We start from the raw sequence: 24727 nt of genomic DNA, 5'->3' as shown, positions 1-24727 counted from the left end.
TAGTAAGACTGGCTTTTTTTACGGCCATAGACAGACTTGAAGCTTATTCATAGTAGACCATTTCAAGGGCATTTCTGGCTTTAACAACAATCAGTAAAAATGATAATACATAAACAAAAATAAGCCCTTTAATTCTATTGCTCTTGGCAACAATAAAGTAAAAAAGTTGGAATTTGACAAACACTCAAGAATACACCGTTTCCTGTGCCTTTGGTAATCAAAGTAGTACTTGCTAGAAAGACATATTTATATGTATGACATACGGGAATATTTCCTTGGTAGTAGTGATTTCTAGCTGCAAAAAGCCCATAGTGAATTATAAAATAATTGAGATAGTACAGGCGGTCTGATTTGTGGGATTAGTCTAAATAGATGAACCACCAAATGATGAAGTAAAGATTGCTTGGAATTTGAAGCCAGTTTTTCAAACTGTTTTCTGCGCACGCGCTGATGTGCACTGGAATGACGCCACGAGCGTGCGCTGTTGCAAGTTTTTTTTTTGTCTTTTGCATAGGATTAGAAATAATTTTATAAAAGAAATAAACCATTTTTTTTGTGCCTTCATTGAGTTTTGAAAACCTTGACCAGCAGTCTCGTGCTCCACTGATCTTTTCTCGAATTCTCCCAAACAGAAACACCTCGGCGTTTTCAAAACTCAATGAAGGCACGCAAATAATATTTTATTTCTTAACCAGTGAGCAGAGCAGTGTACTGGTGATACATTTATTCTTAAGAAATTTTACTCTTACACAATGAGAGTCAGCAATTTTTATCTGTGAACTATCTAATAAATTCTTTATTCTATTTTTTACTGTATAAGAGCTAAACCTGCAAATAGTTTAAACCTTTTAACCAAGGTACACATATTCAAATGTTCTTATAATTATTAGCATCCCTAGAATGCTTATCCAACCCAACTAGATGTAAGATTGATATTCAAACCCTGAACCGAGAAACTTCTCTTCAAACAACATCACTTAAACTTTTGCTTGGGTTTGGCGATGAGACAATAAACATTTCAAACGTTTTTTTGTGTACACAGTACTGGTCATGATGTTATAAATTTATACTTAAATACTTTATCAAATTTTATCTAAGGGTGGGGGGAGGTGTAGTTAACCCTCAATCTCCTATCATTTTGTAATTTTATCAAGGTATAAAGTGTGAGAAAGCATTAATTTTCATTGGCTGATTTGTAAACAGGTAATTGTAATTATCTGTTATTGAATTTGGTTAATGAAGACTGATACTTTATTCTCAGGTGTTTATATTGATCTTTCTACCCATTATTTGCAATCCAATATAGATTAGGAACAATTAAAAACAAAACAGTGGCTGACAAGGGCTCTTTAAGGTTCTGCAGAGGGATCTGTTATGGCAAACTTTGGATCACAAGTAAACGATACTGTTATGGCAAAACGTGTCCCATTTTTCACTTTTTCAACATGGTGCAAATTCTCAGACCCAGATGTGAAGAATGAGACCCTTGCAGTCTTAGGTTCGACAGTGTGATTTGTATTCTTGTCAACAAAAACAAATCGTCCTCCAGTAAAATTTCTTCCATAGTCACTGAGATAGAGTAGAGACGTGTAATAAAATGACCCATAGGTTGTTTTATCGATGTGTGGGTGCCAGTACTCATCATGAATAGTTTTCGCAGGCTTAGCTGTCATTCTTGAGAAGAAAGTTGGCTTAGTAAGGTATAAATTGTTTTGATCGATATTAAACTCCGTAGCAATTGCATTTTTTATCTTATTTTTTACTTGTTTGTAAACCTCAAAGTCTTTCTTTGTAAAGAGTTCTCCAGTCTTGAGTTTTTTCGCCAGAGTATAAATATTCACGAATTTCTTCCCATACGTAAGGGCACCTGAATGAAGATCAAGAATTGTGGGACCTCCGGAAGAACCCCCGTGCTTCATTCCACGCTTTGCCAGATCCGCTAGATAAACTGCTTCTTCAAAACTCACTACATCGTCCATGACAGCTCTACCGCACTTTTTCGGGACACAACTCTTGAACTTCGTTCCATAATCATTCGAACATTTCACATTGAGGAACTTACGCGAAACGCTATCATCAACACTAACAAAAGTGATCATCCCAGACTCAGTTAGGTAATTCTCAAGCACGGAGTCCCTGATGTAGATAAAGGCAGCTATGATCACCACCGCTGCTGTTATTCGTGGCAAGATTGAAACGCCTTCGATATCTTTAGCTCGAGTTTTCTTTGGGGCTTTACCAGCTTTTTCAACATTTTCTTTTGGTTTGTCCCCCGATTCGTTGTCAAAGCTTGTTTTTTGCTCCTCTTCTCCTTCCTTCCCTTTTCTTCTATGTACAACTGGCATTTTTGTACCCTCAACTTGCTCGAATGATACTTTTCTTTCTAAAATTTAAATTTTCACGTCGTAATTTTAACAAAAAAGGTCTTTTTAAAATCTTCACACAGCTGTGAACTCTGTGAAAATGGACGCGCAGTGTGCTGTGGGAGTTTCAGACACAGGAAACCCAGTAACAAAGAAGTTCTCAAAACTCTTTTATACATTTTTGCATAGATATTTGCATATTGATTCGGAGAGAAATGAACTCAAGAAATTCTCTATTACCATTATCGTAATCCTATTAGATCAAATCCGTCCAGTAAACGTTTACATGGATTCCCTGTATGTTTGTTGAGCGAGCTGCATTCTGGGTACAAGCCAAGATGGCGGAAGAAGGTGATATTTTCGACTCGGTTTTGTTTTTGGAAGAAAGGTGATTCATTAGACTTGATCGATCGCTCTAATCTAGTTTGGTACACCCCAAAAACTCACAAAGCTGAATCTTGTTATAGATCCATCCCCATATTCACGGGATATTTTCCTAATAAGTAACTTCCTCCAGCGATCAAAAGCAAACAACACATTTTGGCCTGTGTAGTCGCAGATTCCTTCTCTTTAAAGCTCTGCACAAGTGGTTAAGATGTTAAGGGAAATGTCATTCGTTTCAGTTGCTATAGAGAAGGGTATGAAGAGGGATGGAAGGCAGGACAGAGTGAAGGCCGGACAGAGGGCTATAACCTTGGTCTGCAAAAAGGCGGGGAGATCTCGTCTGAGGTAAGAATGTACTGGTAGAAATTAGAGCTCTTCTAAAATGTATAAACCCACGAGAAGGTATGTGTCCCTGTACACAATGAATGAACTTTAAATTACCCAAGTCTGAATCAGGATACTTGGCATTTACTCTACAGTATGCACAGTATATACACCATAATTATAGGGTTACAGCTTCAAGGCTTTTCTTGATCAGGGCCTTGAACATGCCATATACAGTATAAAACCCATAATGTCTCAAGGTTTATACCTTTCCCCCTCCCTGTCTATTGGCTACACTAAGGCAAGAATGAGTTAATGGAAAATGTTTTAAAGCAAGACCAAAAATGTCTTTACGCATGTGATGTCATCTCATATTGATCTCATATTGACCACATATGTAGCAGTAGTTAATTCAATTTTTTGGTAATCTAGGTTGGATTTTATTCTGGATTTGTTCAAATGTGGATTGTTTTGAACAAGAACACCACTGATGACAGAAAGAGAAAAAGGTAATGGTTTAAACAGCAACCAATAAGTCTAAAGATTTATAGATTATTATAAGTATAAATTAGAATTTTCCCCTAAAAAAGAGCTTAGAGGTAGACTTAAAAAATGACTCTCGGATTAATCCAACTCTGTTTCTGTTCCAGCTTTAGTGTGATCACAGCCAAAACAACAATAATCATGTAGTTCACCATTAGCACAATTCCACCAACTCCATTAACTTCGAATTGTTTCTGAGCTATGCAATGTTTTTGTGTTAGTGTATTTGTGGTTGCATTTAGTGTATTGCCGTGCTTTGGGTGCTGGTAGGTTGTCTAAGAGCTGTCAAGTAGTCAGCCTTAAACATCATAGAATAAAAATGTAAATGGTCTTATTCAATGTACATATACTAAGTCCTAACACCAAACTGTTTTTTTATATTCAAGAATTTGTAAATCTCTAGAAGGTCTCAAGCATCTTATTGGCAGTCTAGATGTCAGTAACCCAACCAATCAAAAGCTGTTTACTGATCTGGCAAAAGTGAGGGCAAAGTTTAAACAGGTGTGTTTTGCAGTTGTTATCTACACATTAGCATTGTAAAAGGGGGGGAATTTTCTGTGATCGGTGAGAACAAAGAAATTTTATGATGATTTCAAAACTTTAAATTTGTGAAAGGTCTACAGTCTAAATGGTATAACTAGAAAGACTACAGAAAAGCTGTAGAAAAACTAGATGGTCTACTTAGGCGTGGTGTAGACAAGGTATAAATCAACACAAGGTTGAAAAGGTATGTTAAACCTCTGTTTTGAGGCGTTTTTACATACCTTTTCAACCTTGTGTTGATTTATACCTAGTCTAAATGGTGATTGTTTGTGGGCTTGTATTTTTTTTCAAATTCATGTTTTGTTTTGTTTAACTCTCTAATTTGTAAAGTTGTGAAAAACTGGTCTGTGACTTGTGATTGCTACCTCAACTTGCAGCACTAGAAGTTAATTTACGGTAGCGCCAAGTTTTATATATAGGAACCAAGGAGACCAGTAGTCTAATTGTTAACAGGTAGCTCAAAAGTAGGGGCATTCACACGGGCTAACTTCGCATACGATCGCACACGATCACAAGGTGAGTTTCAATATAATCGTACACATTCGCTCACGATCACAAGGTGAGTTTCTATAAAATCGCACACGATCGATTGGTGAGAGGCCTTTGTTGTTCATGAAACAAAAAGAAAAAAATATTGGGAATTTTTTTTACTGATTAATATCTGTGAGAGATACGTAATTCTATATTATTTCTCCATATTTTGTACTGTTCTTTGTACCCCAAATGTTGCTGTACACTTAAATATATTTTTATTTTTATTGCTTTATTGATTGATTATGTTATATGCATTTGTGTTTTCCATTTTTTTTTTCCAGGTCTGTTCATTACTTGGTGTCAACGCAGACTTCTCGCCACATAACACTGCCGACCTGTCATTCTAGCCCCTGGTAGTCCAGGCCATACCCACAGAGGCAGCAAACCATATGTCTCCATAGAAAGGGTAAGAAAAAGTAAATAATATCTTCTAACTAATACACGATTTATATCGTAATATGCTGGGAATATTGGTAAAGAAAATAGAATTTGATCAGTGTTTTTATTTTGAATTCACTGTAATTTTAACAAGACCAGGGATATTGATCAGGCCCAGCTCGTAGAAAGCAGATTAATGCTAATCCAGAGATGAATGGCCTTTTTATCCAATCAAATTCCAAGATAGCTGTATCCACCCGTGTGTTAGGCTAACCTGCTTCCTAGGAACCGTCCCCAGTTTATCAAGAATATCATCATGTCCAGTATCTTTCAAATTTAAAAAGTTATTATCTTCACCAATAATCGTATTTGTTTTTTCTTCTTTCAGAAAAATGGAAACAGTAGAATATAAAAGAGATAATTGAACTGTACAGTGTAAATAGCGTTAGGGATATATACCTGTCTTCTGTCAGGAGATAACCCGCTTTTAGATCGCAAAACCATTATAATTTTCAACTCTACCACTGTGACTTGTAATCCGGAATCTGGTATCGATGAAAAAAGGAGATAAGGTACCCAGAATCAAGTGGTATACAGAATACACACAATAGAGGATCGGTTTCCAGATCGTGTCTGTGACAGGCGCATAACAAGGATTGGCTGAGAGGGGGGGCGCATTTCCTTGATAAGAAATTACCCACATTTTGGCCGCCGTGGGAGGGGGGAAGGGGCTGTGCGCACAGACCTTTTATTTGGGGGACGAACAACGTAACTCTCGAAATACCAGTCCAAATAGCTTGAAACTTCACCCAGACCACTGTCAGATCAGAATATCATTGGGAGTTTTACGATTTTATTTCGTATTAAAGTGAACTGCTTATTTCAATCCCATGTGTTTACTGTAAACCATGACACACACAACGTAACGTGAACCACAATAATTTATTCATACACGCAGTGAGATTGGGGTACCTGTGGAGTAATTGGTCGAAAAAAAAGATGAGTTAACCAGTTTTTTGTATTTTACTTTCTAGCGGTCTATCTCCAGGAAGTATCATTTTTCTATATCCTATCGTGGATTATGATTTTCGATTGCTGATACGGAAAATTTAACTGGGCTCATCAATTCATCTGGTTTCCCAGAATATCGCCCTACAAAAATTTAATTTGATTGCTTCATTAGTTTGATTAAGAGTTATTGAGAAAGTAATGAATTTTTCGTCTCCTTTCAATCTGTATTTTGCATTACGAATCATGATTCCCACTCTGATAGTAACATGGATACAGTGAAACCTGGATTTTACGATGACCCTTTCTCAGGGGCAGGGGGTGGGGCATTGGGGGCACGCCCCCCCAACCCCCGATATATCAAAAAATTACAAGAAAATGATCAGTAAGGGTGTGGCTGTGCCCCTCCCCCCCAATAATTTTTCTTATTGTTTCTGTATTGTGCCCCCCCCCCCCCCCCCCCCCCACCTCAATCTTACGTGACATGCTACGGAAATACAGTGACTTACAAATGTTATTTAAAAATGCAGATTTACAGTCTTACATAGAGTAACTGTAATGTCTCACATATAGTACAGTTACAATATTATTTTTTTTGTAAAAGTCGATAATTAACCCGACGTCGCTACAACGATATTTTCAATGGATTTTCCTTTATATCGTAAAATCGAGGACCTCTCTGCAACGATACCTCGATTTTACGATACATTTTCTTTTTCCCGAGGCATAAAATCTAGGTTCCACTGTAAATTCAACTAGGCGCCGATATTTTTCAATCTCATTTCGGACTTTGTTTTTCTCAGACACCAACGAACACACCAAACTAATTGCTTCTTTCTTCTCTTGATCAAATGCAAACAACGCACCTTATATTTCTTGATTGTTTACAAAGCCTGCAAAGCTCAAATTTCCGAGACCTTTCTATAAAGGACACGTTGGCCAAAAGGTATCGAAATATTCCCTCCCTAATCTGACCAGATAATGACTCTTGATACATCAGGACCCATCGCGGTCCTGTTGATGCTCGAGGCCTATTTACTAGTAGATGTTTACTTGCAGTAGTCGGCTCAATAGAAGCAGATTAATGGAGACGGTTTATTTGCAATTGCATCTCTAAGTGTCACGTCTGTGTTTACATAGCAAGCTGGGATCCTCTTAAATTCTATTACTCCCCGAAGCTTTCATTTCATGGTTGCACGGCCGGGGAAAAGACAGGGCATGCTTGGAGGATAAACATGACTTGGAGCGGAGGCTTCTGTCTTATTTTGTGGCTTGTCACAGCTTCAAGGGCAACCAAAGGTCAGTTTTACACTGATACACATTACTCTTGCTAGCTATTGCAACGGTGTTTCACCTGGGTGTCAAAATCAAGCGATATAAAAATGCTACGACGCTGTTGTTAACTTGCAACCTTGTTTGTGTTTTATCAAGAAGTTTAGGCTACATAGAGCTTTATCAAGTATGGGAATTAGTTGCCGTTCTTTGGAAGCTGAAGCCTAACCTAGAGGATTGAGAGCCATCTACAGACTATAGAGTGCCTCACAGCCACTCTTGTTTTCTATTGATTCATAACTTACTCCACAGATCTCATTTTGCCATTTCGGGCTACTTTCCGCAATTCATGTGATAATCATTTAATCCCTTTTCAAGTTTATTTTGACAAGTCTTTTTTCAGTCTCAAGAAATCTTCGTTATAATAATACAAAAAGCTTGGCCTTTGGGATTCTTCGTTCCATGTAAATAGCGCGCACGGTCTTCAGGGTGTCGTCCATCTGACTGTCAATGCACACATCATTATTATCAATAATATCTTTATGGATTATCATGGGAAAAGAGAATGTCTCTACGACACTTGATCAAAAGCTATAAAGCTAAACAATCAACGAATGACCCTTTGCAAATGGCCCTGTATCCATGAACGGGCTAAACATCAACTCAAGATTTCTTCGTTGCCACCAGCCACGAGGCTCCTCAAGGGCTAAACCTAGAACAGAGTTGCGCTATTATTTATTCCGAAAAGCTTTTAATTTCGGTACAGGATTGTTACTCAGAAGGCATGGTATAAATCGGAGAAGCCCTCCCCACTACAAGAACAGGGGGAGGGGGGGGGGGGCATAATTTGATGATTTGGGATCCCAGGTGGCGCAGTTGGCAGAGCGTCGCTCTGTAGTGCCTGTGCCTCTCACCACAGGTTTCCCGGTCGCTCTGTAGTACCTGTGCCTCTCACCACAGGTTTCCCGGTCGCTCTGTAGTGCCTGTGCCTCTCACCACAGGTTTCCCGGTCGCTCTGTAGTGCCTGTGCCTCTCACCACAGGTTTCCCGGTCGCTCTGTAGTGCCTGTGCCTCTCACCAATGGGTTCTGGATTCGATTCCCGGTTCCTACGAGAGTTGAGTTAGTTGGTCTCGCCTTTGCTCCGAGGGTTTATCTCCGGACTCTCCGGTTTTCCCCCCTCCACAAAAACAAGAATTTCGTTCTTAGCTGTGGTCCGTGGTCACACATGAGTTGTATGGCGCGGCGGCTAACTCGACTACGTCTGAATCTGCGCTCTCGTAATTATCATCGAGAGTAAGCTACTCGAATTTATTTATTTATAATTATTTTTTTTATGATAATGAAGCAGCGAAATATTACTTGGTGTCCGCTGCTTTTTTAGCAACGCGCGCTCAGTCCTGACTATGTTGTAATGTATAGCTATGTAATGATTTGATAATCTAAAAAACTAAGCCTACGTGTGTCCCTATTTTGGAGGTCTTACTCTTAATGGGTAGCTAGTAAATACGGTCCATCGAACTGGGATGGTAATTAGAGAAAAAAGATAATCAAACAACTAATACTAAAGTATAAATAAATATTTAATTAAGTTAATAATTTAATGATTAAAAATAGACTTCGCGTTTTTTTTTTTTTTTTTTTTGCAGTTTACGACTTCGAGTCAATCGACGATCGTGACGCCTTCACCAGTGAAGGGTCCTCGCACAAACTAGCCAGCGGTATTCATAAAAGTGGTAACAACTCTTTGCTCTGGTCCTGGGACAAAGGGAATAGCGTGTCGGCGATAACTTTAAAACTAGCCATCAATATTCCCTCAAAAGACCTTCTCAAAGGCGGCGTGAGGCTATGGATGTACCGGAATGCGAGCCTGTCGGATGCTGTCATGAAGATAAAATTCAGCGGCAATGCTCAAAGGTGAGGCAAGCTCAGCCCAGGCCTTAGCGTTCTTACCGATGATCAATGTGTTCCTTGAGCGAATTGCACTGGAGAATCACATGACTCTTTGGGTGGCAAACCCGCGCGCACTGGGGAATCGCGTGACTCGTTGGGTGGCAAACCCGCGCACACTGGGGAATCACGTGACTTTTTGGGTAGCAAACCCGCGCGCACCGGGGAATCACGTGACGTTTTGGGTGGCAAACCCGCGCGCACCGAGGAATCACGTGACTCTTTGGCTGGCAAAACCGCGCGCACCGGGGGAAATAACGTGACTCTTTGGGTGGCAAACCCGCGCGCACTGAGGAATCACGTGATTCTTTGGGTGGCAAACCCGCGCGCACTGGGGAATCACGCGACTCTTTGGGTGTGAAACGCGCGCGCACCGGGGAATCACGTGACTCTTTGGGTGGCAAACCCGCGCGCACCAGGGAATCACGTGACTCTTTGGGTGGCAAACCCGCGCGCACCGGGGAATCACGTGACTCTTTGGGTGGCAAACCCGCGCGCGCTCCGGCTTTTGGGGAAAAAACTGGCGAAAAATGCAAGGCGACTTCGACAGTTCTTTAAACCACAATTATATAGACGCATGAGGGATCTAAAACTACGACCGGGCTAGCCTGATGTCAATGTCCGGATCACGCATGCGGCCTAGGTAGAGAGACTTCGTCGTATAGCTAAAGTGAGTTTGCTACTAAAAAATCACGTGGTCTCTTAGTGCCAGTCGCTTTGTTCTATTAGTCTTCCACAGACTAAAATGCTCTTCAATTTGAAAATTGAAATGTCGTATTTAAAGCCCTCATAGATAACAAGCAAATAAAGATACCAAGTTAAAGAGAATGTTTTTCCACAGCGACCCAACAGTTGCCCCTGTCCCCTCACCACAGGTAGCCACCATCAACCTGAACTTCAACGGCTGGAGGGCGGTCTGGCTCGGATACGAGGAAATGTCTTTAACTGGTTTGACCGGTTTAGACCTGTTGGAATTCACCATCAGCTCAACTCCACCACAGGCAAACCACGTCTATTTTGATCTCCTGAGGTTTATACCGAAACAACTTATGCAGACACGCGACTTAGTTGTTCCACCAATCCCAGGGCAAGGCTTACCAAAGATGGGGGAGACATGGCAGCAGGGATACCGTTGGTTGCAGTTTCCGGTTCCGGCAGCCCGTCCCTATAGCAACCGTGACGCGTTGCTTAGGGAGATTGACAATATCGAGGAGAGACTACACAACTGGTATGCAAATGAAAAGTGGAGCTCGTATCGGAGGACTGGGGACGAGATGGACACATATCGGCAGTCGCGCTGGGAAACGCTGATGACGTAAGAACCCTACTGACGTACAAACGAAAGGAGAAAAAACGAAATTAAAAAAAACATTAAGTTATTGTTTAATTTATTTTATTATTGAGAGACACATTGTATGAAATACCCACCGATAGATGGTCCCCCGAAATTTCGATGCGCTCGCAGTTTTCGGCTAATGCTCGCATGCTCGCCCATTTTTTCCGCCGTGCTCGCATTGTATTTTTCGATGTGCTTGCTGCTAGATTTATTCAACATGATTTATTTAACAACTAAGAAAACTCTGTCTCGCATAAAAAACGGGTTGCTCGCAAGCTCAGAAGTGCTCTACAAAGACCATTCGGGGGCCTTCATAGACCATTGTTTATACTTTATGTGCCCATCAAAATTATTCAAATTTTAAAGCTCCCTAAAAACAGCCGAGTGAAATGGATGCTTTCTTGCACTCTTTTGTTTTGTATTGATTGGAATGTCTAGAAATCTCATTATTTTGGAAATTGCAACTTTCCCTGAATTGTTTTGATACGTTAGAAGGTATAATTAAGCTGTTTATGTTCTAGTATGATTTGAATGTGATTCAAACTTAGATCACTAACTGACCTCATTGCCATTTGGTCCCATAACGTACGAAACCATATGCCACACATTTCAGATAAACGGGCTTTAGCTCACAATCTAACGGTGTGTTTTGATATTATATTTTTCTTCCTCTATAGAATGGTGGATATCGGCAATGCTAATTACAGCGACCTAACATTCGCCGACAACGGAACCAAAATTCTTGGCCCATCTTTGTTCACAAAGGTGTCCGAGTACGGCCGGCCCACTATAGAGGCCGGACCGGACGCCAAGCTGAAGTTGGGTACGTTAATGCAGGATGTCCTGTTACCGCTTGGCGTGGGGTACCATATGAGAAGCCGGCCTCTACAAGTGACTGACACCGCGGAGCACGAATGCGAGGGACTGGGCTCTAATGACGCAAAGGTACCCACCAATTATCACCACCCACCATCATCACCACCACCCACCCACCATCACCCACCATCACCCACCCATTGTAAATGTTTACATTATGTAAACAATGCGACGAACGCCATCTTTTGCCATTCAGCCACATTGCTTTATTTGTGTACTCAGCGTGCGCCTTCTTGGTTGGATATACAGGAACATGTGAGAGTGGTATGCTTTCAAGTTTAAGCTTTCGTTAAAAGGGGTCCATTTCAAGGAAAACCCGTCTCCTCTTTGTGTGAACGACTTTCGGTTACTTGGGGTCCCTCTCACAACCCCCTTCTCAAAATATAAGTTAATGAAGCCTTTTTTTACGAGACGGGGCCTCCAGATTAACGCCTACTGCTTCTGTTGTCTTTCCGCGAGGTATTAATTATAACACATTATTGTATCCACAGATCCAATTCAAATCCCTACTCGCGATAGCTGGAAACAACTCTGACATGATTAACATCCTCAAAGACGCCCTTCCCAGACCTATTGACTGCTCCAATAAGGGCTCGGCCATCATCCCAGCCATCAATAAACTCAACTCCGCGAGGCTCGATCGAATCTTGCGGCTGCTCGACTTCGTGGAGGAGCAAGGCTGGACGTACGGAAGCGCGGTAGGCTCACTGGACCACCAGATGAACCGGAATGGCGCCGGCTACATGCAAGCGATATTCGTTATACGGTATGGATAGAAAAACTATAGAGAATAATATGTAGAGTATCTTGTCTTCAGCGCAGATGTCCTTTGCTTTCAGTCTGATATCGCCCCAACGACTACGGACGGCTGTGCAGAAGACTATAGAATAACTTGGTATTCAGCGAAACAATTCTATTTTCAAAGAGGCGTAACACAATTTATTCCCACCTTGTGTTGATTTATTTCCCTGATTCCTTATAAGAGAATACCTGAGGAGACCAGAAAACACCAAGCGATTAGATAGCCTGATAAAGTCCATGAAGTGGTTTAACGACTTCAACGAGATTTACCAGGTAAGCCTGTCTCTGGAGATGGAAATCGGGGTACTTTCCTCGGGATTTTTTGGCAGATATTTTGTTATTCCTAAAGCCCCTTAAAATAGCAGACCGCCAATTTCATCCCCCAAAAATACGATGGTCACCAACATTCAAAGAGAGGCTTAACTAGTTGCTTATCTCGAGCCCAGACTCGGAAATGAAGGCTCACAAGGCACACGGGAGGAATATTGCATGTATCTTCATTCTCGATTGGCCTACCGAGATGTCGTACATAAATATTTCGAAACTGGCGTCCTATCGCTTTTGTTTCTCGAAATGACAGCAATTATCTTTAACTTCGACGCAGACCATAAAGTCCAAACAGCAAACGGATGGTTCACTTTTAGCGCCATCTCACATCACTGCCTTGCCCAATCAAAACTTGATAAACGGAAGTGACAAGCTGTTTTAGCATTTTGGACATCTTAGCGAGAGTTCTCCAGAATACTCAATTCACAGTCACTTCAGTTATGTAAGGCTAAGTTCAAACATCGTATAATCCATAGGCCATATTCAATGAAGTCTCCCGCGCAGCCGTCCTTTGTGTCGGTCACGCAACGCACTATATGTTCAATGCAAATGCATGCAAATAAATCGAGTTGATTGTTTCATCTTCATTTGCATGAATTTGCATCGAATACGGCTCCTGGATAATACGATGTTTGAACTTAACTTAAGTCCAGATCTTTTTTGTTTAAATTTCCCAGCGTGATGAGGAGTACATCTATAACGGAACCACTGCCGATCGCATGCGTACCATTTTACTGTACCGCTTGATGATTATTCTGATGATTCCAAACTCTCGAGGTGATGAAAAGATCCGGGACATGCAGTATTTCAAGAACTGGGCCGAGCATTCTCTGAAAATCAACAAAGCGCTCGGTGGGGTTGTCAAACCGGATTATACCGGTTTTCACCACAAGACCTTTTATGGATCCGCCTACGTCGCCATTGCTTACCACAACGCCGCCTTTGTACAGTACCTCTTGAGCGGGACCTCTTTTGCACTGGGGCAAACAGCGAGGGACAATCTACGCCAGGGACTCGAAGTACTGAGGACCGTCGCTGTAAAGTACTCCACTCCCGTTGGCCTTGCTGGACGCTTTCCTGACTACAGCAGGGGCATCCTTTCACAGCACTTTCCAATGTACGCCTACATTGCCTACGATTCTGGGAATGCAAATCGAGTCAAGGAGCCGTCAGTGAGAGGGGCTGATATATTTCTTAGACTGTTTGACCTTAAGGAGCCAAAAATCCAAGAATACCTGTCCAACGGCGATATTGAGGTCAAGATCTTTTACTTAAATTCTATTGGTTCCCTCGATGTCATGCAAAAAGTGGTGAATCTTGCAGCTGAAGCAGGAGAAAGCGAGGAACCTCCCCCTCAAGGACACTGGAGTAAAAACTTTGGATCGGTTAATATTCATCGAAGAAAAAACTGGGCGGTCGCAGCTAAGGGCATGAGTAACTACGTGTGGGATTTCGAGTCGTCAGGTAACGAGAACGTGTTTGGGATTTTCCTTAGCTACGGCTCGCTCCAAATTTCAAATAGCGAAGACTCATTGAGCTCCTATGATATATATAACGGATGGAACTGGACACGGATTCCTGGAGCTACCTCGGTTAACTTAGAGCTGAAAAATATCAGGACCGACAGAGCGCGCTACTACAATCCAAAAGATCTGGGCGGAGGTATGGCCATGCGCGGAACTGCAGGGAAAACCCCGCAAAATGGAATTTTCGGAATGGACTTCAGGAAACCGGAATACCTAATCAAGAAGTGGACGCCGATGCTGTATATGACATTTTTATACAAGAAATCATACTTCTTCATGGAGGAGCTGGTTGTGGCAGTAGGTAGTGATATAATTCTTGGTAATATAACCGGTCCGTATTACGCCCAAACAACACTTTTCCAAAACAAACTTGTAAACCCTGGACTCAACAATTTACGCTCGTACATCAGAGTGGATGGCAAACCGCACAATCTCAACGATGTACTCCCGGAACGTACGGAATGGAATCCCGCACACCGGAGCGCTGAGGTGGTTGACACGAACGGAAACACCTACTTTGTTCCCAACCCGACCAAACAAGGCCTCCACCTTAGAGTCGGTGACCAGAAATCAAAGACGGACTCTGGGCAGGTGGATACACAGGGACGCTATGCTGTTGCTTGGCTGAAGCATCGGAATGAGAGCAGTTTTAACTACGCCGTGGTGCTCGCAGGCGGCGATTCCAACAAATTGTTTAAATACTCCGTGGAGAAGCTGGACTCGGTTGCCCACATCGTGAAATTCAAGGATCTTCCGAGCGCAGGGAGCGAGACCTTCGGGTATGCTGTGGTTTCATGTTCTATTGGTTTATTTCATGTATTTCGGGTATGATGTGTTTCGACTTTCTATAGGTTCGTGTATTTCGGGTATGCTGTGGCTTTATGTTCTATTGTTCATTAACATTTATTTTGGGTATGCTGTGGTTTCATGTTCCATTGGTTCATATATTTTGGGTATGCTGTGGTTTCATGTTCCATTGGTTCATATATTCTCGGTATGCTGTGGTTTCTTGTTCTATAGGTTCATATATTCTGGGTATGCTGTGGTTTCTTGTCCATTACATGTATTTCAAATATAGCTGCACCCAGAGAATTCATATGTCGTAACCCGCTTTGCTTTATGGGTATCAAATAAATAAGCATTGAGCAAAAACGATATTGCAAATCCCGGTTGAAGCGTTCTTGTTCCTATTCGTTTAGTGCCTGTTTACATATTTATGGCTTTTAGAAACCAGGATTCAGCCTTTCATAGGTTGCCCATGAATTACTGAGGGCTCCGCACTAGATTCTCCAGTGCAACATTATTTGTAATAGGTGTATACACTTCAAGATGCAGGTGTGTAGCAGACTTTGCAGTGTGCTGCTTGCGGTTTTATCTTTTACTCCGAATGTGTTCTATGCACCTATTTCAATCAAGGTGGCACCCGCGAATCAATGTATCGTAACTTGCAGTGGTTCATGGGTAAAGTATAAAGGGCTGAGTCCTGGTCTCTGAACGCCGTGCGAACGTTTAGAGGTACATAAACAAGATCGATAAAGCTTTCTAAACCTGTGTCTGTTTTTATTTACGCTATGTTTTATTTATTTATTTTATACCCAGGAAGCACTGCGGGTTACGACGCATAGATTCTCCGAGTGCATCCCTATTTGAAATAAGTCTATATATCTGTGTGTTGTGTTTACCAACATAATTATCTAATATCGCTTTTCATAATATTAGAAATCAAGCAATTTTACTATTCTAAATCACGACAGGTATGTGTTCTTCAAGGGCAACGAGCATGTGACCGCTGGTCCTGTTTATCGCGTCTCAGCCTCTTGTACCCTCATGACGGAACGAGAGTCACGTGATCTACACGTTGCCCTTAGCAACCCGAGGTTCCAGCTAGTAGAGGATGAAGCCATGAAGAACTCTGTCACTTGCCAAGAGAAAAGTGGTAGAAAAGTGAGGTCTGTTGATGATATAAATAGCGATGATCATGACGGGGATGGGGAGGGTGAAGACAATGTTGAAATAATTATCTCCCGAGACGCTCATCGTATCAAAAAGAGAGAGGCTCCGGGATCCAAGAGTCCCGAGTCCGCGGTTCCTATATTTCCACATAGGAATTCTAATCACGTGACTGATGATTACCGCTATTGTAGAAAAAGCGACGAGACTGAGATCGTCGTGACTTTGAGCTCGTCTCTGAGGGTAAGAAATATGAGGAACGTCACAGTGGACGGAAAGGCTGTGAAAAAGGCAGATCAAGAAAAGTATCTCCAAATCGAAGAGGGGGGCAAAAAGATAAGGTTTTCGAAACTCGCAAATGGTTTTACCACAGAGGCGAAGTTTGAGGTTTTTGAAGATGATAATAGCGACGCTAAATCGGGTGCTTGTAGCTTGCTAGCTGATTCGGTTTTCAAAGTGTTGTTGGGTGTGGCCTTAATAATAGCCCTAGGTGTAGCTTCGAACTAAGCGCGCCATGCAGCTGTAAGGTTAACTGGGGTCTAATCCTGCGATCATTTCATACACTCTTGAAGAGACTCTGTCAGCCTTTCTTCTTTAACTTTGCATTACTTGCAGATACAACTACATACCATTCAAAAACATAGCTACATCTTAGTGTGTACCAAATACAATCGTTACAAACGCCAAGGATTACCCATAAGCCGATGCAAATGGATATTTCTTCTATCTCTAGAGCTGTTATGGCGACAAAATGGCGGTTGACAGTTAACTAGAATAACTGCTAAGTTTATGCAGAATAACGACCACGGGAGAAAATGGTTTAGGCTGTTCATATCAAGGTTCCTTCTTTTAAAAAAATATATGTTTTCAGGGCGACACAATTTCTTAGTTTATACGCCCCTCTATACACTCTCAAGACGTTGGACATTACTTTGGATTTAAATGCCCCTCTATACACTTCTACTGCTTCTTTGGTGAGAAAAGATAGCTATTTTTCTTCTACCCAGCGCAAACGCCTTGTACGTAAATGATCTTGTAAACATCGACTTTAGAGTTCTTCTACATGGACATGTCTAAAAAGTTATTCGCGTGTTCTTAGTCCCAGCGCAAACGCCCTTTACGTAAATGATCTTGTAAACATCGACTTTAGAGTTCTTCTACATGGACATGTCTAAAAAGTTATTCGCGTGTTCTTAGGCCTAGATTAAAGCGCCGACAAGGGTACGACCGATAATGGGGACCGGCATATGGTCCAAGTTCAACCACGGAACCAGAACGGTGCGGTTTAATCTATGCCTTTCATTAATCCGACGGTCAGATAATAATTTTCCCACAATTTTATAATCCAATAATTGTGATTCCGATTGAGTGATTGTTAATAAAGGAGAACCTTTACACATTTGATCGTTTTCTCTCGCCCCATTCTTCCTCTTTTTTGTATAAATTTTGCCAGAATCTGAATTTGTGCCAAATGCTTACTATCAAATCGTGAAGTGGAGTACCAAATTGCGAAAAGAATACCAAATTGTGGACCCGAATACCATAATTGTGAACCTGAGTTTCAAAGTGAACCTGAGTACCAAATTGTGTACCCGAGTACCAAATGTGAAAAAAGTAACAAATTGCCAGCCTTTATTTGGTGCTAACTCGTATAAAATACGACCAAATAAAATGGTATTAGTCTGGTAAAAAAAAAAAAAAAAAACGAAGAAAAGACAATTAAATATTGACATTGTTTTTAATCAATAAAGAAACATAAAGGAATATAATTAATGTTTGTATCTTGTGCAAAAAGGCCCAGCATTCCTTGCGCGGTAAGCTTTAATTCCTCTCTTTGCCACCCGCTTGTATCTATAAAATAAACCGTCGACAAATCTTTCAGCCCACCGTAAAACTGTGCGCAGCTGAACACGCGGGTATCTTCTCGAAGGCATAGCAAGCCACACGTCTTGAGATGATATTGAGAGGAAATCAGAATGACCAGCTGAAATAAAATCTTTAGGGTTTATTGTCCAAATTAGCGCAATAGCCTTGCCAAATCAGCCGATGGCAAAGGATGCTTTTTCGCATCCATTTCGGTATTTTTCTAGGATTACAAAACGACGGCTGATTATCAGGGGCGTTTACTTAAAAAGGGGGGATTGGATGTATATCTACCCCCCTTTTTAAGTAAACATCTGAGATCTATGTGACCCAACCTTCTACCAAGAAGCACTGGATCAGTTATAAGCCGTTTATCCGGCCATTATCTACCCCCCATTTTGAAATCCTGGAGCCGCACCTGATTATACTATTGGTGTTTGCACTAAAAATAAATTCTTTAATAGCTTGTTTCTATTTGAAGAAGCAACATGGGAGTCACAGGAAAACCACGTGACTTTCAAGGCTCGGGTATAATGAGCAGCGGTGTCTTCACGTGATGAAGCACGTGATCGCTGGTACCCCCTAAAAGGTAACGGCGGATAGAGCTGAGCCCGCGAGAACCCATAACTAGCATGTCAGCGTTGTTCGTCGTGGCGTGCTCGCAAATGCCTTCACCGGTTTTTCGGTGTTTTTCATCAACTTTGATATGTGCACTTATCTGGAAAGAAAGAACAACAAAATAACTTAATTGAGGAAACAAAATTGTTGAGTGGCCGAACCTACAGTTAGCAATACCTATTCGGACGTAAGGCCATCTATTTCCATTGCTTTGTCAGATGTGCCAAGTTCGGTAATGCTGGCTTGAGTGTGTTTCTTAAATCATAAGTTACTGTATATATTGATAATTTACAAAATATAAAAAAAGACGAGAATAGAAATGGAAACTCATGGTGGTTTCGAATTTTGTTTCCACTCGACCTGGAAGTGCCTTGGTAATTGGATGTTTAGCAAATGGCTGTCGTAACATATCTTGGCGCGTTTCAAATAAGCTATGGGACTCATGAGAGTGGCGGAATTAGTTGGAGTTACGCACAACAGAACATAGTGTTGCTGGTGTGGGAGAAAAAAAAATGTAAACCTAGGCTGTGCGGGTATATGCCCGCTTCGAGGTGACTTTCTGTTACCAAAGGTTGCTTATATGCAATCCAATCAGTTATTAGATTTCACTGGATTGCTATATTGAGGTAGTAGTAGCTATGAATGACACATGTTGGGCTTGAACATAAAGGCCGCGTGTTCGCTTCACGAAGGTGCTTGTTTCAATTCAACTTTTAATACAGCTGTACTTTAAGTAAACCGGCGCTCAAGTCATGTAAGACTCCATGAAGGGGTTCTATCTTTCTAACCCTTACGAATAAATACGAAAAGGCCAAATAGTCGTGTTCGTGAACCAGAAAAATGAATACAGTACACCAAAAACTGGAATTCGACTCTGCCAAATTTTCATCTTTTAAAAGACTTCTTCAGGGCAGTCTGTATTGCTAACCCTTACCATAGCCTTACATGAAGTACTTTGGTTGCTGGCCGCTCACTTTACCTGTCTGTCCTTGCACTCCGCCTTGTACGAGTCAATCACCGCGTTCCTTTCATCTTCGTGTTGTCGTTTCTTCACCTTGAATTCCTCCGAGGCTTTGGCGTCTAATAACATAAATTAATAAGGTGAATAACAGATAATGACAAGTTAATAACCACATGACCAATGAAAAAAAGCAAATGACCGGAGAAAAATACCAGTGAAAGAGCGTCGGGTGTACCAGATTTACAGTTAACGAATGAAAAGAATAGGCTTTTTTACGGTTACGGTTAATTTTTTTGGCCTAACGGTTTTCCTCCTCAAATTTACGCTTAACGCTTTATAAGTCTTGACATTTTTTTACTGTAAACGGTTAACCCGAATGAATTGACAACCTCGTGAAATGCCTGTCAACCGCATAGCATGCGTCTTTTTTTCCATTGGTCGACCGACGCAGTTGCGCTATTAATGCTGGTTGATGTTGGGGGCTGTTTGTCTCCGCCCCCCCACCCCCCGGGGAACTATTTAACTTACAAGGATCTGCCGGCTCTTCAAGATGCTTGTGGCAGAAGTACAAATAGACCTCATCGTCGTCCTTACGGATGTTATCACAGTAATCTGTTACAACATATTCATCATCATCATCATTATCATCATTGTCATCATCATCATCATCATCATCAGCAGCATATTCATCGTTTTCATCAGCATTATAAGCATCAGAACATTATCATCGCCATCATCAAACCAACAAAAATATCAAACACTATGTATTTCTTTATCAGCATCATAAGCATCAATCATCAACGTCATCAATTAAAATCATCATCAACATCATCAATATTTTCATCATCGTCGTCGTCGTCGTCGTCATCATCATCATCAATATCATCATCATCATCATCATCATCATCATCATCTTTTCCTTCTCCTCCTCCGTCTCATCATCATCACAACATTACCAGCACACAAAAAGTCAACTACCTTCAACACGTAAGGTGTCAAGGCATTTATTTTATTTGCAAAAATTGACATTAAACATTTTTTTTCCAAAAGACCGCTTTCTTGTGGTACGTAAGCACGCGACCGCGTTAGGCCACCACGAGCTATACCCTTGCACGATTGCTTACATTTGAAAGCGTTCTTGCTGTGTAGTTTGCCGTCAACTGCAAGCATTACCCTCTTGTGAGGGTTATCTTTGCTTGCGTCACATCCTCCCTCGTGGACAATCAGGATAGGGACCTGACACGATGAAGAAAAAACAATGTCATCATCGTATATCATCATTATTATCATCATCATACGTCATACCTCAACACAATCACCATCATCACTATCATCATCAATCACCACCACCAACCTCATCACCATCACCATCACCATCACCATCACCATCACCATCACCATCACCATCACCACCACCATCATCACCATCACCATCACCATCACCATACATCACAATCATCTTCACCACCTTCGTCATCATCACCTTGGCTTGGTGCATCACATGATCGCTGACTCCGCCCAAGAGATGACGTCGTATTGAGCTGAGTTCCTTGTGACAGCCCAACACTATCATGTCGGCACTGTTCATTATTGCGCAGTCAAGTATTCCCTCGCCCGCCTTCTTGTGCTTCTCGTCAACTTTAATGTGCGCACTGATCTGTTGGGAACCAAGTGATAATTCGTGAACAACAAGGACTATTACCATCATCGACACTACCACCATCATAAACATAATATCACTAGCACTCACCATTGCCAACCATCACTACCATCATCATCATCACTATTAAAATCACGACCATTCTCATCACCATCACCATTGCCACTACTATCACCACCATCACTACCATCATCACAATCGCCATCATCACAACCACCACCATAATCACAACCATCATCACCATCACCATCATCACAACCATCACCATCACCATCATCACAACCATCACCATCACCATCACCATCATCACAACCATCACCATCACCATCATCACAACCATCACCATCATCACAACCATCACCATCACCATCATCACAACCATCACCATCACCATCATCACAACCATCACCATCACCATCATCACAACCATCACCATCACCATCACCATCATCACAACCATCACCATCACCATCACCATCACCATCACCACCATCATCAGCGTCACCACCAGCGTCACCATCACCATAATCATCACCATTATCATCATCACCATCACCACCAGCGTCATCATCATCATAATCATCATCATCACTTTAACCACCATCACCACCAGCGTCACCATCATTATTACCATCACCACCACCATAATCATCACCATTATCATCATCACCATCACCACCAGCGTCATCATCATCATCACCATCACCACCCTTGCTGACATGAGCATGAGTGGTACGGATGCTCACCCCTCTTTTCTTGCACTCGCCAGTGTAGATTTTGATCATTTGATCTCTTTCCTCCTCGTGATGCTTCTTCTTTTGCTTGAAGTCAAACGATCCCCTTGTATCTGTGAGAAAACTAAAGATGACACTCCGTTCGTACCCAGGCCCTTACTGGCAAGAAAGAGTGTGACCGGAAGTTTTCCCACTTTTTTTTTTCTGAAACGCCTGGACAGGAGGCTGGGTTGTGACGCAGTTGGATAATGAGTTGTCTGTATTTGCCGCGAAAAAGGTATTGGTCGAGCTGGATGCTTACCTGAACATCAAAAAGTACTATAAGGTCATGGTTTCGGTGGAGCCACGGTACTTACATGGGTCAGCGGGCTCATCCAGAGGTTTGTGACAGTAGTATATCGTAAGATCATCGCCGGGCTTGTGAATATTCTGGCAATAGTCTAAATAAATACACAAAAACATATTTACGATTAGTTGACAATAGTATAATGGGTAGTTTTCAATATGGCGTCTAGCCGAGTCCATATTGAAAATTACCCAGAAGAACCTGGGGACAAGGTTAAATAGGCTAAATAATTACACACAAATACATTTTGAGATTAGTTGACAGTAGCATAAATAAATACACAAAAACACATTTTGAGATTAGTTCACAATATTCTAAATACACATAGGCATAAGATTAGTTAATATAACGGGAAACAGATTTGCCCCCAGACAAAAAACACGCCAATAATCAAGATTTTTGTAAAGGCCTGTGGCCTAGTTGGCCGTGTGGACCTGGTGCCGAGCGCACACCAGGCATGCGCGCGAGAGGACACATGTGAGCGAGCGGCGACGCCATATTGTTTTTAGTAAATTTGTGTCTTGTTTCATTGAGTTAAATCTCGTGGTTTAATGCGAACTGTCGAATCAGGAAAGACGCAACACCTGAGAATATTTAGCTTCCAAAAGGATTACAAATTTAGCATATGTAAAATAGGAAAAAAGAGAAATGGGAAACGTTTTTTTAATGATAAGTCATTTTCAACCATTTAAAAGTTTAAAGTTTAAGTGATGCACTCAGTACGTAGGGCTAATTCCATATTTATTATTAACGCCGCGGATTTCCTATTTGCTAATAATCACATGAGTATAGGATCCTAAAATGCAAATATTGCGTTTACAATATATCATGTTATGAATTATTTAGTGAAACACTAAACGCATAATGATAACATTTTGCAAAATATTCAGAAACTGCGAATGCTTACATTATTATCATTTTGTGAGTAAATTGTGATTCTAAATTCCTGAAAATAATTAGGGTTCAACTATTCCCTTCGTTTTTTATTATTATTTTTCTCTTTCTTTCTAAGAAAACTGCCATTGTTTATTTTGACGATCTTGTTTATATCTACTTTTTGTTAAAATATTTCATCGTTGAATTTATTTTACCAACGAATGTAAAAGGTTTCAGGATTCACAGAATAATGCATTTTGCCAGTATCTGCTAATTCGTCTAATACACCTGCATAATTTCCACATCTTATCTAAAAAACATCTTGAAAATGTGAAAAAGAATAAAGCGAATGTAATGCATAATTTGTTACTTTGTCTAATAGCGTTTGCAATAAGTATTTTCGCCATTCTATGTTAAAAGCTACAATGTAATAGAGTTTATTTAGCGCGTAAACACAAGCGACGCAGGCAACGTAAAAGAAAGATGTGGATACAAATGTCCTTGAGATATATGCTATGAGCATTTACCGTATTACTACTTATCGTAAGTTTTACCTCGCTCTGTAGAATGTAAACAAGAAATACTTACACTCGTAAGCGAATTTGCTATGTGATTTCTGGTCTACAGCGACTAGAACAGCTTTCCCTTTCTTTTCCGCGCTCTCTTTCGCATCGTTCTCCGCCATCTTTCAATGCTATTTAACCGTGGACTCCGCTCTCTTTGAGTGGTATCTTGTAGCGTTTTCTCCTCACAAACATCTGCCCTCAGACCTGCCACTGTCAATGCGGTTTAGTTCTTTTTTCTAAAGTTGTCTAACTGGTGATAACCAATAAATATTTGAGTTGCTTTAGCCAATCGTTTATATCTACTTAATTGAATCTATCGTCTTGTTTTAATTACTTAACAATTCTGCATCTCCTTTACGTCTTCGAAGAGAAAGCACAAGGAAAGCCGAAAGTTCGGATTTTGGTTTATTTAATTCATTCAATCTGCCAGTGAGTTAGTCTGCTTAGCAGCCGCTCTTAAAGATACTCGCGACATTGTCACACACACTATAAGCGTCTGCTAAACAGCATACTTATGGGGGGCTTGGTCTATTTTAAATTCAAAACAATTATGTTCGAGAGTCTCGTCTGCTTCAATCGCATACTAATAAACAGAAAATATAGTTTTACTAAAAATGGGCAAATTGGTGTAGGAATAAACAAATGTAAAGTTTACGGAAATGCGCTATTGCTGCACAAAGGCAGATGTTTTTATAATTAGAGAATCGAAGCATAGGATGATGGCATCAAATATTTACAAGTAATTTTGTAAATATTTTGACCTGAGAAACGGGATGGTTACCGATCAACACTGGCGCGTACCGGGGATAAGCTGAATTGAAAACCATAGCGCCAAAACGCATAGCAAGATCGTTCAACAAACATCTTAAATAAATAAATGGATGAATTAATAAACATAAATAATACAATAATAGTATTACTGTTTAGCAACTATGGATACGAAGAATCAACATACTATGTGTGCGATAAACACCAACCAGTCATCCTTAT

General features: G+C 41.0%; 4 protein-coding genes across 5 annotated transcripts; 2 read left to right on the top strand and 2 right to left on the bottom strand.

Annotated features, from left to right (window-relative positions):
* Positions 1-709: 709 nt before the first annotated feature.
* Positions 710-2507, bottom strand: LOC5512923 (2-oxoglutarate and iron-dependent oxygenase domain-containing protein 3). Its single transcript, XM_032382444.2, has one exon. The coding sequence runs from the start codon at positions 2343-2345 to the stop codon at positions 1350-1352; it is 996 nt and encodes a 331-aa protein (XP_032238335.2). The 5' UTR covers positions 2346-2507; the 3' UTR covers positions 710-1349.
* Positions 2508-2555: 48 nt separating this feature from the next.
* On the top strand, positions 2556-5955 carry LOC116618568 (protein LTO1 homolog). 2 transcript variants are annotated; one of them, XM_032382445.2, is made up of 6 exons: positions 2560-2751; positions 2987-3092; positions 3504-3580; positions 4001-4115; positions 4973-5097; positions 5458-5955. In XM_032382445.2, the coding sequence occupies exons 1-5, from the start codon at positions 2663-2665 to the stop codon at positions 5036-5038; spliced, it is 453 nt and encodes a 150-aa protein (XP_032238336.1). In that variant the 5' UTR covers positions 2560-2662; the 3' UTR covers positions 5039-5097; positions 5458-5955. The 2 variants fall into 2 exon arrangements, with proteins under 2 accessions (XP_048578882.1, XP_032238336.1); XM_048722925.1 differs by lacking the exons at positions 4973-5097; positions 5458-5955 and adding an exon at positions 4403-4781 and having other exon boundaries at positions 2556-2751; positions 4001-4200.
* Positions 5956-6921: 966 nt separating this feature from the next.
* On the top strand, positions 6922-17508 carry LOC5512958 (chondroitin sulfate ABC exolyase). Its single transcript, XM_001633175.3, has 8 exons — positions 6922-7376; positions 8997-9264; positions 10139-10612; positions 11311-11578; positions 12001-12275; positions 12493-12583; positions 13315-14942; positions 15918-17508. The coding sequence occupies exons 1-8, from the start codon at positions 7313-7315 to the stop codon at positions 16618-16620; spliced, it is 3771 nt and encodes a 1256-aa protein (XP_001633225.1). The 5' UTR covers positions 6922-7312; the 3' UTR covers positions 16621-17508.
* A 324-nt stretch (positions 17509-17832) lies between these two features.
* Positions 17833-24664, bottom strand: LOC116610743 (universal stress protein MT2085). The gene is made up of 8 exons (XM_048722503.1): positions 23760-24664; positions 22306-22389; positions 21962-22062; positions 21039-21212; positions 20680-20791; positions 20084-20167; positions 19574-19674; positions 17833-18694 (listed from the first exon to the last, which is right to left on the bottom strand). The coding sequence occupies exons 1-8, from the start codon at positions 23854-23856 to the stop codon at positions 18494-18496; spliced, it is 954 nt and encodes a 317-aa protein (XP_048578460.1). The 5' UTR covers positions 23857-24664; the 3' UTR covers positions 17833-18493.
* Positions 24665-24727: the final 63 nt, after the last annotated feature.

This window comes from Nematostella vectensis, chromosome 15 (genome assembly GCF_932526225.1).
Source record: "Nematostella vectensis chromosome 15, jaNemVect1.1, whole genome shotgun sequence".
NCBI classification, from domain to species: Eukaryota; Metazoa; Cnidaria; class Anthozoa; order Actiniaria; family Edwardsiidae; genus Nematostella; species Nematostella vectensis.
This window is presented reverse-complemented; position numbering and strand designations above follow the sequence as displayed.

Coding starts and splice junctions, on each gene's coding strand:
- LOC5512923 (XM_032382444.2), bottom strand. CDS start 2,345: ATGCCAGTTGTACATAGAAGAAAAGGGAAGGAAGGAGAAGAGGAGCAA.
- LOC116618568 (XM_032382445.2), top strand. CDS start 2,663: ATGTTTGTTGAGCGAGCTGCATTCTGGGTACAAGCCAAGATGGCGGAA. Junction 3,093..3,503: donor GCGGGGAGATCTCGTCTGAG/GTAAGAATGTAC, acceptor TTGGTAATCTAG/GTTGGATTTTATTCTGGATT. Junction 3,581..4,000: donor GATGACAGAAAGAGAAAAAG/GTAATGGTTTAA, acceptor TTTATATTCAAG/AATTTGTAAATCTCTAGAAG.
- LOC5512958 (XM_001633175.3), top strand. CDS start 7,313: ATGACTTGGAGCGGAGGCTTCTGTCTTATTTTGTGGCTTGTCACAGCT. Junction 7,377..8,996: donor AGCTTCAAGGGCAACCAAAG/GTCAGTTTTACA, acceptor TTTTTTTTGCAG/TTTACGACTTCGAGTCAATC. Junction 14,943..15,917: donor GCAGGGAGCGAGACCTTCGG/GTATGCTGTGGT, acceptor AAATCACGACAG/GTATGTGTTCTTCAAGGGCA.
- LOC116610743 (XM_048722503.1), bottom strand. CDS start 23,856: ATGGCGGAGAACGATGCGAAAGAGAGCGCGGAAAAGAAAGGGAAAGCT. Junction 20,792..21,038: donor ATGTGATGCACCAAGCCAAG/GTGATGATGACG, acceptor TCATCGTGTCAG/GTCCCTATCCTGATTGTCCA. Junction 20,168..20,679: donor CAGCAAGAACGCTTTCAAAT/GTAAGCAATCGT, acceptor ATGTTGTAACAG/ATTACTGTGATAACATCCGT.